Source organism: Cervus elaphus, chromosome 15 (assembly GCF_910594005.1).
Source record: "Cervus elaphus chromosome 15, mCerEla1.1, whole genome shotgun sequence".
Taxonomy (NCBI): domain Eukaryota; kingdom Metazoa; phylum Chordata; class Mammalia; order Artiodactyla; family Cervidae; genus Cervus; species Cervus elaphus.
The window spans coordinates 15,531,905-15,548,997 of NC_057829.1; the positions used below are offsets into that span (position 1 = coordinate 15,531,905).

At 37.3% G+C, this 17,093-nt stretch overlaps 1 protein-coding gene across 2 annotated transcripts in view; it reads right to left on the reverse strand.

Moving 5' to 3' along the window:
* Nucleotides 1-17,093, reverse strand: part of SLC16A9 (solute carrier family 16 member 9) — a 75,228-nt gene that overhangs the window by 2,351 nt on the left and 55,784 nt on the right. For both annotated transcript variants that reach the window (XM_043926685.1, XM_043926684.1), the window contains 2 exons: nt 6,679-6,774; nt 416-1,333 (listed from right to left, as the gene is read on the reverse strand). In XM_043926685.1, the coding sequence (XP_043782620.1) occupies nt 416-1,333; nt 6,679-6,774 (1,014 nt within the window). The remainder of the gene's footprint in view (nt 1-415; nt 1,334-6,678; nt 6,775-17,093) is intronic.

A 17,093-nucleotide genomic window follows, 5' to 3' on the forward strand; every position in this document is an offset into this window, starting at 1 on the left:
TGTACAACTGACTCACTTCACTATACAGCAGAAACTAACACAACATTGTAAATCAACTATACCCTAATAAAAAAGTTAACTAAAACATTTATATACAGTTCAGATTAGGATATGCATTACCCAGTTCTACTCCCAAAGTGGCCTAATGGGAGTTAGAGGAGAATTTCTCAAATAGTTGGACAAGACTAAGCAGGCATTTTGGGTTTCTCCCAAATGAAGAATAAACACAAATTCCTGAGCAAGTGTATTGGCTTTTCCAACCATAGCAAAGTGATTCTGAATAAATCATGATCAAGAGGCATTCCAAGCAGATTTATTTTGTATAAATCTGTGCTATTATTACAAAAGCAATTCCTGTATTCAGAGACATTACAAAGAACAGTAAAATGGGCTTACTTTAAGATAAATATCTTACCAACAATTGGTGGTCCAAGGCTATTTCCAAGTCCAGCAAAGAACATTAATATCCCATAGGCATGGGCTAATTTTTCAATTCCCACTGTCTTTGTGGTCACATAAGGAAAGATGGACCAATTACCAGTAAGAAACCCTAGGATCCCAGAAAGTAGTGCCAACGTAACATAACTTTTGGCAAATGGAATTGCACACAAGGCCAGGCTCATGATTATTAAGGTAGCTACATAAAGATATAAGGTATTAATCCACTTGAAGTCAGCCAGTATCCCTAAAATGAGTTTACCAACTGCTGTCATAATGCCAATAATAGAAATAAGAGGCATAATAAACTCCTCTTCTTTCACATTTGAACTTCTTGCCACATCTTCCATAAGTAACGAAGGTGGAAACCCTCCAATGTCAAAGAGAAAGATGGCGATGAAGAGTGCTGAAAATACTTTGTTTTTAAAAAGAGCCACAGTTTCCCCACAATAGTTTTTATATAACTGCCATTTCCTCTTGGCAAGCTGTTTGCAAAAATATTTCGGTTCTGCAACTTTCCTCTTGTATGTTTCAGTCTCTTGTGTGTGTGCCGTTGTTGTTGGGTTTTTATGAAGCAGACTCTCTGATTTCCAGTCACCATTGGCTAAGGTGCCCTTGCATGTTTCCTCCCCACTGTAGCTCTTTTCAAGCATGTTTATGTTTTCTTCTAGGTCCTTTTCTTTTTCTTTGTAAATCAAGTACCTATCTGGTACATTTTCCAGAGCTGTTTTCTCAGGTAAAGGGAAGTCAGAGGACTGGAGGGGTCTCATCAGACTGCCACAGGCTAATATATTTAAAGCTAAAGCACCCACAATCAGCAGGCATCCATCCAGTCCATAGAACTCAATCAAAAGTCTCTGCAAAGCAGCATATATAAAAAGTCCAACACTTGAACCTAAAAAGGAAATGGGAACTGTTTAATCTTAACCTCTTATCATTGGGACTCTCAGAACAAGCATTGTTAGTACTACAGTTCAATTTCTTTTTCACACTGGCATTCATGAGTGTGCCTTCATATTAAAATCACAACAAGAAAACTAAAGATGATGACAATGACGACCTCAACAATAGAAACACTGACAGATCTATTTTTAAAACTAGCATTTGCAGTTCAGACGCTGTGTTAAATACTTTACATGGCACAATAATGTTTCCTTACAATAATCCTATTGTGTGCAGGTGAGTGCTTATGTCTGCTCAGTCATGTCTGACTCTCTGTGACTATAAACTATAGTCTGCCAGGCTCTTCTGTCCATGAAGTTTTCAGACAAGAATACTGGAGTGGGTTATCATTTCCTGCTCCAGGGAATCTTCCCACCCAGGGATCAAACCCACATCTCCTGTGTCTCCTGCACTGTCAGGTGGGTTCTTCACCTCCAGCGCCACCTGGGAAGCCCCTCCTATTGAGTATGTCCTATTATTATTCCCAGTGTACACTTGAAGTGACCTAGGGCTAAAAAGGTTGAGAACTTTGCCACAGATCAGAAAGCTACAAGTGGTATAAGTAGGATTTGCACTCAGTCTGACCCCAGGAACCTATGTTCTTAACAAATACCTTACGCAACTACATTTTTAGTACTTACAGGCTCCATGCTTTATATGTATTCCTTTTGGAAAAGAAAAGTTTTCATATTTTATTTTTTGAGATGAAGGATATATTAATATTTTAGTTGTAGGATATTTATAGTGGTTTGCTAACTCAAGTGTGTTAGTCTCTCAGTCGTGTCTGACTCTTTGCAACCCCATGGACTGTAGTCCGCCAGGCTCCTTTGTCTATGGCATTCTTCAGGCAAGAACACTGGACTGGGTTGCCATTTCCTTGTCCAGGGGATCTTCCCAATCCAGGGATCGAACCTGGGTCTCCTGCATTGCAGACTAATTCTTTACTATCTGAGACACAAGGGAAGCTCAAATCCATTGCTAATCATCAGAATGAATGATTGATATTAATAAACTATGAGAAAGTAAAGTGAACTTCGATAGGATATTAAAATTACAAAGTATGTCTGCTTGCACATTTGTGCAACACTGTAAATACACTATTTTTTAAGTAGATCACATGACCCACACTGGAATAGCAAATTACATCAGCTGAACTAATTTGAAGTTTTCTTATGTGGTTCTGATTTCAAGTTGTTAATTGAGTATTTTAAAATTTAAATATCATTGAGAAATGTCAACTCAAAAAAAATATGAAAGAAAGTGATCTGTAATTTTAAAAAAATTAGTCTAAAGAGGTTAATCATACTTTTTAAATGGTCTATACCAAATTACATCATAATCCCAACAGGATGCCAAGCTTATTGTAAAAATTACAAATAACCAAATGACTCTTAGAATTATTAAAAAAAAAAAATTTGGTACCACAGTTGTCCCTTCCTAACATATTTTAAATTAACTCCCTTATCCCCAAAGAAAAAAACTTTGCTTACAAACATTAATCAATAGTTCACATTAGTGTAATGACAGTTAATACAGTATCTTTTTGTGGCTACTTAGGAAGTATCCCTGTGCTGACTATTAAGTAATAAAAGTAGACAAGTCGAATTCTTCCTTATCTTTTTAAAAGTGGCACATACTTCAAAGGTTAAAAGCACTTCAGAAAACAAATGGAAAGAGCTGAAAAGAGGACTATATTTCATGCACTTCCATAGTGCATTAGCATTCATTTACTATTAATTCATATTTTCTCTAACACCATTGCTTTGTAGAAGTTCTAACAAAGTGTCATATAATTACTTTAAAATATTCTTGGTGTTTTGAAAGTTAAATATTTTGATCTGGAGAAAGTAAAGAATTCCCCATTGCTCACCAACTAAGTTTATCCATCAACATTATGAAATATTACGGGAAACATATCAAATCACTTCAATAGGTGGTTTATCAAAAACCTATGATATGCTAAGTTTATGACAGGGCAGCAAAATAAAACTCCACTTTGGATACTAGTGTTTTCAGCCTACATCCCATGAGAATGTAGTCATGGCTTAGGAAGATACAGCAGGGAATACTCGGGTTGTCCAGTGGTTAGGACTCCATGCTCTCACTGCCAAGGGGCTGGGTTCAATCTTTGGTCGGGGAACTAAGATCTCACAAGCCCCGTGGCACAGCCGAAAAACAAAATGCAGAAATTCTTTCAGGGCAATGAAGAGTAATTAGAGCTCTCTTGTGGAACTGTGTAAACTGTAAAACTATAATTTTTAATCTTTAAAAAGAAAATCCCAATTTAAAAATCATCAATGTAAAGGAAAAAGTGAAATAAAGCACTAATTATGCTTCCATGCATGTCTATGGTATACATGGTCACAAAGAGGGAAAATATGAATTTGATGTTCAGGGAACCTGAAATGGTAAGATATACACATACATCTTGATGAACTCTTCTTCAAGACCAGGGGTCAATAGACTTTTTCTATAAAAGGGCTAGAGAGGAAATAATTAGCCCACAGTGGGCCATCCAAGCTCTGTCACAAATACTCAACTCTGCCCTTGAAACATGAAAGCAGCCAGAGAAGAATCATGAAGGAATGAGTATGACTGTGTTTCAATAAAGCTTTATTTATAGACACTGAAATTTTAATTTTACGTAATTTTCATGTGTCATGAAATATTCTTTTGATTTTTTTCAACCAATCAAAAATGTAAAAACAATTCTTTATGCATGAGCTGTCCAAAAAACACTTAGTAGATCAGACTGGGTCCATGGGCATTAGTTTATCAATCCCTGTTCACCAAGGAGTAAGACTATTCCCAAAACTTCCATTTTATGCCCATGTTTCTTTATTTCATCTAGGTCACAATATTTAAACTAAGTCACATTAATTCAGTTATTTTGATTTTGGGTTCTTTTTCAATTTTTAAAAATTTCTACTGTGTTTTATTTTTCTTGTCACCTCTTTCACTGATGGTAGATACTACAGACTGAGTGTTTGGGTCTCTCCAAAATTTGTAAGTTGAAATCTTAACCCCCAACATGATGGAGTTAGTAGGTATGGGCTTTGGGAGGTGACTAGGTCAAAGGGTGGAGCCCCATGAATGGAATGAATGCACTTACTAAAGAGAACCCCAGAGAGCTTCCTCTTCTGTTCTGTAATATGAGGACAAAGGAAGAAGATGACAGTATGCAATCTAGGAGAAGGCTCTCACCAGAACCCAGCCCAGCTAACCTTGACACCCTGATCTCAGACCACCAGTCTCAGAACTCTGAGACACACATTTCTGTTGATTATAAGCCACTCAGTCTAAGATACTTTAGAGCAGTCTGAACAGACTAAGACAGTGGATTCATACTGCTCCCTGATTTCTGCCTCACCTGGCTTCCTATGTGTTGCAACTGAAAACTCCCTAATTCTGCCAAATCTGGATTGTCCACAGTCAGTCCATTGTGGTCCAGTGTGCCAAGGTCCAGGCCCTTATGGTTTCCTCTTTAGACTGAGTGGAAAGCAAGAGCAACTCTCTCAGCATACGATTTCTAACACCTTCATCCCAGATAAATCTGGATGTTAAGGGAAACCTAGGTGATAGTTTTATGTTAAGGGAAACCTAGGTGATAGTTTTAACAGCTGACACTTTTACAGCCCTTGCCATGTGCCTTATGCATATGTTCCTCTAATATTCCCAATACCCCGGTGGGATGGTGTATGGTCGGGTCACTCAAAGTGGCTGCTCTCCTGCTCTCTGCACATCCCCTGCTTGACCAGTGCCTGCTTCACTTATACCTACTCACATGTCACTGGGTTCTTTCTTTAGTCATGAAGCTGGGCAAATACAGACTGTACAGGGTGGAGTCCAATAGATGGGAACTATTATTATCCTCATTTTATAGTTCAGAAAAATGAGGCTTAACACTTAATTGCACAGAACAGTTAGGTAACTTGTCTGTCACCAGGCAGCTACTAAGTGACAGAGAATTCAAAACCAGGTGATTTGGCTTCAGGGTCTGGGTTTGTCACATTACAGTGCCTTTAAAAAAAAAAATACAGTATAGATGGGACTTCCATGGTGGTCCAGTGGTTAAGAGTCCAAATTCCCAATTCTTGGGGGCACAGGTTTGACCCCTAGTTAGGTAAGATCCCGCATGATGCATGGCCAAAAAAAATACAGTGTAGGTAAGACCTATTGTCCTTTAAGGTGCCATGCCTGTCTCACAGTCCTTCCCACACTTGTGGAAGATGCTGTCAGTTCCTTAAACTGCTATTGAACTGCTCTGGATTCTCCATCCTTTTGTTTTTTCTCTTTCTTCTCTCAGTTCTACCTTAACCATGCCCTCAGACCCTGGTCCTCTCTCCTCCTGGGCCATGATCACATTTCTTATCTGGTAAAGCTTTCTTAAATCACCTCGGGTAAATATCCAGCTTAATTTAATCTGATCTAGAGTCACTTTGCTGCACTGGCTTCAGGAACAAAACATTAGTTTGGATCCTGTTGCCAGATACACTACTGAAGTAATTCAGCTTATCGGAAAGTCTGACCTCTCAGGAATAGCCACCCATTAGCAAGTAGCAATGTAAACGTTCAGTAAGCCTGGACACTTTATCTCCTAAACAAACTCATAAAATATTGGCCGCAGAAATTTTGATAAGTTCTCTAAATAGCTTAGGAAAAAAATACACCTGAAAAAGAAAACACTTAAAAATATCAGAGACTTAAAATCCAGAAGGTTTTATACTTACACTCTGCCCCCTGCCCAGTGATGGTCCTGATTATTTAAGGAATAATAAGGATAAACAGTCTGTCATTTGGATATGCACATAGACTAGTTGAATGTATTCACAAATCAGTGCTTTAGAAAAACTAAGTTCCACAGTAAATGGAGTCAGAGAGGTATCAGCATTGGTCTTCTTGACAGTGGACTGAAGGGTCTCCATTTTCCTTTCATTTCTCCTGTCTTTCTCAGGGTTCAGGTGCTTTACTTTAGTGCTCTCTGCTTCTTTTAGGAAGGCTATCACCAGGATGTGATTCTCAAATTATTGGACCCATAAGTTTTCTTTTCCTATGTTATATTGGACATCTAATGTCCCAGCTTTTTTTATATATGTATCTTTAGGGTGTTTTGAAAGATACACCCATATTTACAGTGGAAAATAATTTCCTAAGGATTAGAGTAAAAAAGAAAAAAAAAAGTTGTGCTCCTGAGTGGTAGCTGGGGGGTGGTTGGTCAAACCTATCTGTGCTTGGTAACTTTTAGCTTTGATTACAAGGCTGAAGAGTGGCAGTGCTGTACTTATATTGAAAATGTACCTGTTGAAATCAGGCCAAGGGCAAGGCCACGACGGCTGTCAAAATACTGGCACGTGATGGTGACCGTTGCAGTGTATAATAAACCACATCCGAGACCTACACACAAGAAGACATTGCATAAATTACGGCAGACTATATTATTTCAATGCAAGAAACAAAGAGGGGTAATTAAATAACTCTGAGAGAAACAAGCATTGTACATTAAAGCATATATATGGAATCTAGAAAGTTGGTACTGATGAACCAATGTGCAGGGAGGGAAAACAGATGTAGATGTAAAGAACAGACCTGTGGACAAGGGGTGGGGAGGGTGGGACAAATGGATAGATTAGTACTGACGTATATACACTACCAATAGATAGCTAATGGGAAGCTGTTATATAGCACAGAAGCTCGGCTCAATGCTCTGCGATGATCTAGATGGGTGGGATGGGGGGTGGGAGGGAGGCTTAAGAGGAAGAGATATATATGTAATTATATATATCTTAAGTGAGGGGGGATGTATACATATAGCTGACTCATGCTGTTGTATAGCAAAAACTAACACAACATTGTAAAGCAATTATACTCCAATAAAAAAATGTATTTGTAAAATAAATAAATAACTCTAATAGGACATTCTGTTATTGATTGGCTAAAACTCTTCAAAGTATGTGTTCCTAGATCCCTCTGACATTAACGGTGCAGCTCCAATGAACACATTTGGCCAGCCTCGGTTTTCACTACCACCCACCTTTAAGGTCAGGGTCAAAAAAAATCCAATTTCTAAAGCACAAAGGAGTAATGTAAATTTAAATTAAGACATTATGGAGAGATAGAGAAAATGGTTAAATCACACACCAAATAGCAAAATTTAACCAAAATTCTCCATTAACTATCTCTCTCTGGCTCTCTTCCACATATTTACCCTCAGCTCAGTGTTCTTCCCAGAGAAGGCAATGGCAACCCACTCCAGTACTCTTGCCTGGAAAATCCCATGGACGGAGGAGCCTGGTAGGCTGCAGTCCATGGGGTCGCAAAGAGTCGAACACGACTGAGCGACTTCACTTTCACTTTTCACTTTCATGCACTAGAGAAGGAAATGGCAACCCACTCCATTGTTCTTGCCTGGAGAATCCCAGGAGCCTGGTGGGCTGCCGTCTATGGGGCCACACAGAGTCAGACACAACTGAGGCGACTTAGCAGTAGCAGCAGCAGCAGTGTTCTTCCTCCTCTAAGTCCTCTACACAATTTTATAAAATCCCCTTCATCATTCCAAGCCCTTTCGCTAGACTTCACAGCTTGGCACATCCAGTCTACAAAACAAAGGCCTTCTGAATCTCTCAGATCATCCCATCACTGTAAAATGTGTATTTGTAAGTTTTAATCTTTTACAGATGGAAATTGTTTTATATAGGAATAAAATGTCATGTCATTAGTTTAAAATCTCTTTGAAAAAAAGAGGAAGAAAATATAAGAATATATTAACAACAGTTACATTTAAGTGGTGATCATTTGGTTGCTTGCTATACTATTCTTTATTCCTCTGTGAATCTGAAATTCTTTTATGATTAGGAAAAAAATACCTTACAACCCAATATCCCTTTCTTTAGACTCTAGGGCAATGTTTAAGACTCTTGTCTGTTAGCTTAATCTTTTTCTCCCTATTAAGGATCTAATAACCCCAGTTTTGGTTTCCATAAAGTGTTCCTCTGGCTTCTAACTTATAACATGTGCCCTTTTTCTGCAATATCATCCATTCTTGAGGATCACTCTGTAAACAACATAAAAGCTATTGTCTAAAAACTAATTTTAACCATGTCTCATTAGGTGAATTATTAAAGTCATTTTCATTACTTTCGATTGCCACCTGGATTATGATTAGAAAGAATACATGGTTTTAACAAATATGCTGGATAAACATTTTATGAAATTAGCACTTAAGACAACTCAAGACTCAGATGACCATCCATGATTGTATTAAAAAGTACTCTTAAAGAAACAAGGTAGATTAAAATAATTACACTTTAAATATTAAATTTTTCAAATACAGCACCCTTTTGTATGATTTAAGGGAAGAGATACTATATCTCATAAACTAAAACATGAGTTGGATTGACTTATATACTTATCATTATCACATATAATATACTTCAATAAAATAAGACCTGTTCCTGAGCAATCAATTCTGTGAAACCAAAAAAAATGTTACCCTTAATTAAAATTGCAATTCAAAAAGCTTTGGAGAGGGAATGAAAGGGCTCCATTAAAAGGACATTTCTGTTTGCTAATGCCAGAAAAGTTAAAACAGTAACTTTTAAATGTTTTCCCTTAGACTAAAAAGAAAGAAATTTTTAAAAGTTATTTCAAGGTCAGATAAGATCACCTCACTTTTTTTTAACGTAGCAGAAATTTTAAATGCTTTTTCTCTAAACTTTTCAAAACACAGAAGGTGACATGATATTTTCCCCAGATCAGTATTAGGATGACCTTAAACCATCAGTTATTAAGGAGATAACCCTCAAGGTCTTTCTTGGAGTGCATGAAATCAGAACTATTTTCATAATGATACTAACATATTTTCAGCTTTTTTTCACTGTGTTCACATTTATGCTATTGGTACAAAAGAGATGGTGAGTAAAACTGGAAGAGCCTTAGTACAAATCAAGGTATTGGTACCCAGCTTCTTATCTTATATGCTTCATCACCACTCACGCACAGTAAAAACAAACAAATAAAAATTTTTTTAATGCTTCATCTGAATTGCAATAATTGAGGCAAGAAAAAGCACTTACTCAACTGTTTTAGTAGCCAGCTAAAGTAGCCAAATTTTCCACGTAACCCTGCATGTATTTGAAAGAATGTCTGACAGACAAACTATGGTTACTCAGACTTGCATATTGGGCAGACATTTTCTTGAAAACAAGTAAGGAAAATAACTGACAATAATGGTTACCAATGATAAAATTAAAATTTTCCAGTAAAAATTAGAATTTTTGGAAACTTATATCCATCACCATGATTTGACAGTTTCCCAAAACATAAATATTTTCTGATGAGCCTACTGGTGATACTAACAGAAGTGATCTTTTTAGCTGTTGTTTAACTCCTGCCTAACTCAGAGAACCAATATTTTTCACATATCCATTTCACAATGTTACAAAATCAGACTTGAATGCTGACCTAGTCAAAGTTACAGATTTAAATAAATTGATTTAATATTACAGAGCATGAAAAGTATCCTGATGTGGTTTCAATTTCCATATTGCAATTAACCCTTGGAAAACTATCATATATCAAGTTTTTGAATAGGATCAAAGAAAAGTATCTACAGTGACATGAGGAGAGTATTATAAACCTCTCCCTTTTCCAATTACACCTTTGTGTGAGATTTTCTTCACACACGTCAATCCAAAAAAAAAACATATTACAACAGATTTGAGTACTGAACAGATCAGAGAATCGATTCCTTCCATGAAACCAGATGTTAAAGACATTCACAAAAGTGTAAAACAATGCCACTCTTCTCATTAAACTTTGTTTTGTTTTGGAAAATAAAATTGGTTTTTGTAATAAGTATGTTATTTATGGGCTTCCCAGGTAAAGAATCCACCTTTCCCAGGTAAGGAACCTGACTTTTCCCAGGTAAAGAATTCCCACTGGGTAAAGAATCCGCTTGCAATGCAGGAGACACAGGAGATGTGGGTTCAACCCCTAGGTAGGAGAGATCCCCTGGAAGAGGGCATGGCAACCCACTCCAGCATTCTTGCCTGGAGAATTCCATGGACAAGGAACCTGGCAAGCTATCGTCCATAAGGTCGCAAAGAGACACGACTAAAGTGACTGAACACAGCATAGCACATGTTATCTATGCTAACATGTACTGGATTTGTTATTATTATCTTTAAATGAATTACTAAACAAATACTTTTAAATTTCTCAACTTTTAATACAGTAACAAAATAAGTTTAAATAAGTATAATGAACATAATTAAAGGTTCCTTGGGGTTCTAAATAAAAGAGTGTAAAGAATCTGAAGAATAGAAAATTTGGAATCCACTGCTTTAAAGCCTTCCTTGGGGACTGAGGAATTAATTGGGAAATCAATATTGACATATACACACTACTTATAAAAAATAGATAACTTATAAGGATCTCCTGTATAGCACAGGGAACACTATTCAGTATTCTGTAATGGCCTATATGGGAACAGAATCTAAAAAAGAGTGGATATATGTATATGTATAACTGATTCACTTTGCTGTATATCTGAAACTAACACAGCATTATAAATCAACTAGACTCTAATGAAAAGAATAAATATATAAAAATAAAGCCTTCTTTGGTCTCCAATCATTTCTGATTAGACTCTGACCAGTTAAAAAATTTTGAGCATCAACCTCCAGTATAGCATAATAACTTTTTTAATGAAATATCTATAGTATTAACAATTCAAAGCATAATCATTAGTAAAATATAATTGCTATCTTTTACTTATATAGGTGAAACTAAACATAAACATAGGTGACAAGAATATACAGAAGAACTATACAAAAAAGATCTTCAAGACCCAGATAACCACGATGGTGTGATCACTCATCTAGAACCAGACATCCTGGAAGGCGAAGTCAAGTGGGCCTTAGGAAGCATCACTATGAACAAAGCTAGTGGAGGTGAGCTATTTCAGATCCTAAAAGATGATACTATTAAATTCCTGCATTCAATATGCCAGCAAACTCAGAAAACTCAGCGGTGACCACAGGACTGGAAAAGGGCAGTTTTCATTCCAATCCCAAAGAAAGGCAATGCCAAAGAATGCTCAAACTACCGCACAATTGCACTCATCTCACATGCTAGTAAAGTAATGCTCAAAATTCTCCAAGCAAGGTTTCAACAGTCCGTAAACCATGAACTTCCAGATGTTCAAGCTGGATTTAAAAAAGGCAGAGGAACCAGAGATCAAAATGCCAACATCTGCTAGATCATCAAAAAAGCAGTTGAGTTCCAGAAAAACACCTACTTCTGCTTTATTGACTATGCCAAAGCCTTTGACTGTGTGGATCACAAAAAACTGTGGAAAATTCTTCAAGAGATCGGAATACCAGACCATCTTACCTGCCTCCTGAGAAGTCTGTCTGCAGGTCAAGAAACCACAGTTAGAACCAGACATGGAACAACACACTGGTTCCAAATTGGGAAAGGAGTACGTCAAGGCTGTATACTGTGACCCTGCTTATTTAACTTCTGTGCAGAGTACATCATGGGAAATGCCGGGCTGGATGAAGCACAAGCTGGAATCAAGACTGCCAGAAGAAACATCAATAACTTCAGATATGCAGATGACTCCACCCTTATGGCAGAAAGCAAAGAAGAACTAAAGAGCCTCTTGATGAAAGTGAAAGAGGAGAGTGGAAAAGTAGGCTTAAAACTCAACATTCAAAAAACTAAGATCATGACATCCAATCCCATCACTTCATGGCAAATAGATGAGGAAACAATGGAAACAGTGAGAGACTATTTTTGGGGGGCTCCAAAATCACTGCAGATGGTGACTGCAGTCATGAAATTAAAAGACGCTTGCTCCTTGGAAGAAAATCTATGACTAACCTAGACAGAATATTAAAAAGCAGAGACATTACTTTGCCAACAAAGGTCCGTAGGTTTTTCCAGAAGTCATGGATGGATGTGAGTTGGACTATAAACAAAGCTGAGCACTGAAGAATTGATGCTTTTGAATTGTGGTGTTGGAGAAGACTCTTGAGAGTCCCTTGGACTGCAAGGAGATCCAACCAGTCAATCGTAAAGGAAATCAGTCCTGAATATTCATTGGAAGGACTGATGCTGAAGCTGAAGCTCCAATACTTTGGCCGCATGATGTGAAGAACCGACTCATTTGAAAAGACCCTGATGCTGGCTGGGAAAGATTGAAGGCAGCAGGAGAAGGGGATGACAGAGGATGAGATGGCTGGATGGCATCACCGACTCAGTGGACATGAGTTTGAGTAAACTCCCTGATGCTGGGAAAGATTGAAGGCAGGAGGAAAATGGGATGATAGAGGATGAGATGGTTGGATGGCATCAACGACTCAATGGTCATGAGTGTGAGCAAGCTCTAGGAGTTGGTAATGGACAGGGAAGCCTGGCGTGCTACAGTCCATGGGCTCGCAAGGAGTCAGACACACCTGAGCGACTGAACTGAACTGAAACATATTTACATGTTCTTATATTTCTTTTCCATACTTTATGTTTCACTTCACATATCTCTGGGTAGACCATAACCTCAGCGGCCTTTTTTCCTTCATCTCCTCCCCTAGACATCAAGTTCTTTATCACACCCACTGCCTAAATTATCAACCTCCCACTCTGTGGACTGCCACTGCCTCAATTCATCTCCAGATCTCTCCTGTTCTGAACAAATGGCCTCCTCATTGCTGTCTCAGCCTCCAGTACTTTGTCCACCAATCTATCTTCTAATTATCATACAGTTCTCACCACATCACTCTCCTGCATTAAGACCCTTCATCATCAGGTCTCTCCTGCAAATCAAGCTTTTTTTTTTTTTAATTTATTTTTTAGATTTTTATTTTAGATTTTATATTTTAGAATTGGAATATTCTCCAGGGGATCTTCCGGACCCAGGGATTGAACCAATGTCTCCTGCACTGCAGGCAGATTCTTTACTGGTTAAGCCACCAGGGAAGCCTGTGTTAGTTTCTGCTGTACAGCAAAGTGAATCAGCTATACATATACATATATCCCATCTTTTTTGGATTTCCTTCCCATTTAGGTAACCACAAAGCAATGAGTAGAGTTTCCCGTGCTATAAAGTAGGTTCCCATTTGTTATCTATTTTATTCATGGTAATGTATATATGTCAATCCCAGTCTCCCAATTCACCCCACTCCCCCTTTCCGCTTTGGTATCTCTATGCTTGTTCGTTATGTCTGTCCCTTTATTTCTGTCATTTGAAGAGATGTGGATAGACCTAGATACTGTCATACAGACTAAAGTCAGAAAGGGAAATACAAATACTGTATATTAATGGATCTATATGGAATCTGAAAAAAATGGTATAGACGATCTTATTTATAAAGCAAACAAAGCTTTGACTTATTTGCAAGTCCACTCATGATTTGTGTGTTCCTTAAACAAATATCCCGAAAAAGACCCCTATTATCCACTATATCTCATGCCCCTGAGCATTTGAGCTCCTGGAATGTCCTCCCACCATCCTCACTCCTCCCACTTGTGCCCACCTGATCACATCCCACCTGCCCTTGAAGACAGCTCAAGCACCAATTCCTGCATGAAGCCTTCTTCTATGCCCCCACCCCCCGATGTACTATACCTGCACTGAACGTTGCTTCCATTTTATTAGTGCACTTATTTTACTGTGTTACAAGTTACATATTCACAAGTCTCTTCCCCCAACTAGAAATGAGCCAAGCCACTACCTGAGGGCAGGCTGTGTCTTATTCATTTGAGCATCCTGGTTCCAGGTCTGAGCCTGGCACAGAGTGTTAAAGTTATTCTTCTTCTTTTTCCCATCAACTTTATTTGAATTCCCAATTTGAAGTCACATTGGCTAATTTCAACCATTTCTATCTATTCTTACTCTGGCTGTCACTCTTGCATTTTTCTCTTCCTCTCTTTGTCTCATTTTCTCTATTCATATAACAAACATACACAAACTATATTCATGCATGCTTATATGTGAATATATATATTTTAAAAAGTATCTTATGTCTGCTTTCCAACTAAAGTGTGCTGATTTTTTTAAGTTAGGCCAGAAACATCTTAGCTTAAAAAATATTAAAGATTATTTTATTTCACAATAATTCATGTAATAGGATAGAATCATTAGAAATATAGAATTAGAATTATATGGTTTGGAAAAAAGATTTACAACTTGTATGCATTATGGGGTGATGGTCTGGGCAAATCATACTAAACAGCCTCATTTTCTCATTTTTCTTAAATTTAAAAAAATTTTATATTTATTTAGTTAGTTGTTCTGCATCTTAGTTGCAGCACTTGGGATCTGTATCTTTGACCAGAGATCAAACCTCATCTCCTTGCACTGGGAGCATGGAGTCTTAGCCACTGCACCACCAGGGAAGTCCCCTTCAGTTTTCTTAGTCCTTATCTACAACTAAAAAACACCCAGACCAACTAAACTGATAAGAGATATGTATATCAGAAGACTATATAACTGAATGGAATTTTCATTTATTTTAGGAGGACAAGCAACAAAATATTGGAAACTGTGCACACATTTTGAAAATTGTCTATGAATTATTTTAAAATATTCTTTCATTATATACATATCTTTGAATATACCTAACTTAACGGACATCTATCAAGCCCCTGTATTTACATATGAAAATTTCCCCCTGCAGTGTTATCTTTACAAAAAGGAAACGGTTTAGTACTAGTTCATTTTATTTATTTATTTTTCATTTATTTTTATTAGTTGGAGGCTAATTACTTCACAACATTGCAGTGGGTTTTGTAGGTTTAGTACTAGTTCATTTTAATACAGCAATCTTCAAAAGTGATGAGGGTCAAGTTACAGAATCCAGATTCTACCTGTGAAATAGGGGTCAGGGGTAGAACCAAGGACTTTCTCAGTTTGGCCACTAGAAGTCTGATATCCTGGAAAACCCTTCATCCTGGGCAAACTAGAACAGCTGGTCACCGTGCGTAAAGATTTGTCTCTTGATCATTTGGGAGAATGCCCCCTCTCCATGTTCTGAAAGAAGCATTTGAGCACCTCTTAAAATAGCTGAGCCAGTAGGATTTATCATCTTGATCAAAGGTTAAGGTAGGCAATTGCATATAGTATTCCAGAAATATCTACTTCTAGAAATGAATTTGTGAAAATGGAACTTCAGATGCTAAAAAAGATAAATAAGTTTAGAGCATCCAAATGCAATTACTGGTTATGCCTCTAGCCTAAAACATCTGCATGGAAAAAGTGTAAGCAACTGGCTAGCTTTCTGATTGGCATGGTTTTATACAGGCATATGGTTTTGACACTGGCTTGATTAAAGCACAAACTTTATATGCTTAACATGAGTACTCTGAACATAACATTAGCAGGTCAAAAGCACAGGTTTGAGATCAAGCAGGTATGGATTCAAATCCTAACTCTAACACTTACTGGTTGTGTGACTTTCAGTTTCCTTATCTTTAAAACAATCTCACAGGATAGTTGCAAAGATTAAGAGACATTAAAAAATGTAAAATATTTTTAGTATCTGTGCTTGGACTATAATAAAATATCCTGAAATAGACATTATACTGATATATTTTTTCAGCTTTCACCTGAGTATTACAAAATTACATAGCTCTATAGCCTCAGACTAATTAGAAAAATCAGAGTTCCTTATTATAACTGAACATCCATGAGAGACAAAAGGAGATCTTTAATGGCATAACCATTACAAACAAACCAAAAAAGGCTTATAAAACTCTAACTGCTAAAGTGAATATCCAGAAAATGACCGTTACCTAACTTGCCATCACTAGAGGAGAATGCGATTGTCTATGAATGTGGGCTATGCCCTCCTCAAGCTCAATGGACTATGAAGACATGACCAAGAAAATGAAGGAAGAGAAAATTGAATTTTTCCAAAATCGAGAAGAGATTATTAAGAAAACAGTAAATCAGGTAGCCAAGTATCAGTATAATCTGAAGAAAAGAGACTGCAAGAAATTGATTTTTTGAGTTGTGCTTTTCAAAAAAGCAAAGCAAAATAATTGGGAAGAAGCTTGAGCAATTCATTAATGGAATATTGTGGTCCCTGCTCCCACTCCTCCCCATCTCCCACTACACTTTCTTTTTTCTAATTTTTTTTTTTAATGTGGACCATTTTTAAAGTCTTTAATGAATTTCTTACAGTATTGCTTCTGTTTTATGTTTTTTGGCTGCACGGCCTGTGGGATCTTAGCTCCCCGACCTGCATGGATGGAACCTGCATCCCCTGCACTGGAAGCATGGAGTGCCTCCAGGGAAGTCCCTGATTTTAGGAAAGCTGTTGAGAAAACAGGAGCCTGAATTACTGGGTTTGTTGGCAATGTGACATAGAGCCACTTGAAAACCAAGCAAGCTGTCATTTTATTCCAGCTACAAACACCAAACAAGATAATCTTCTATTTTCAAAATGGTTTTTAAAATGGTAAAACAGAATTATGCCAACTAATACACGTCAGTATTATTTTTGATATTACATTATAAACATACTACATAACTTTAATTTCTTCATATTATTTTAATCTGTTATACAAATATTTCTGATTCAATAGAGCTTCTCCAGTTCCAAAAAGCTACTGCTGTGGTCTTAAACTAAGAGGTCTTAGAAAGGTCTTTCCTTAGAAAGGAATATAAGAAGAAGGGAACAAGTATGCATTAAACACCTTTGGGCCTCTCTACA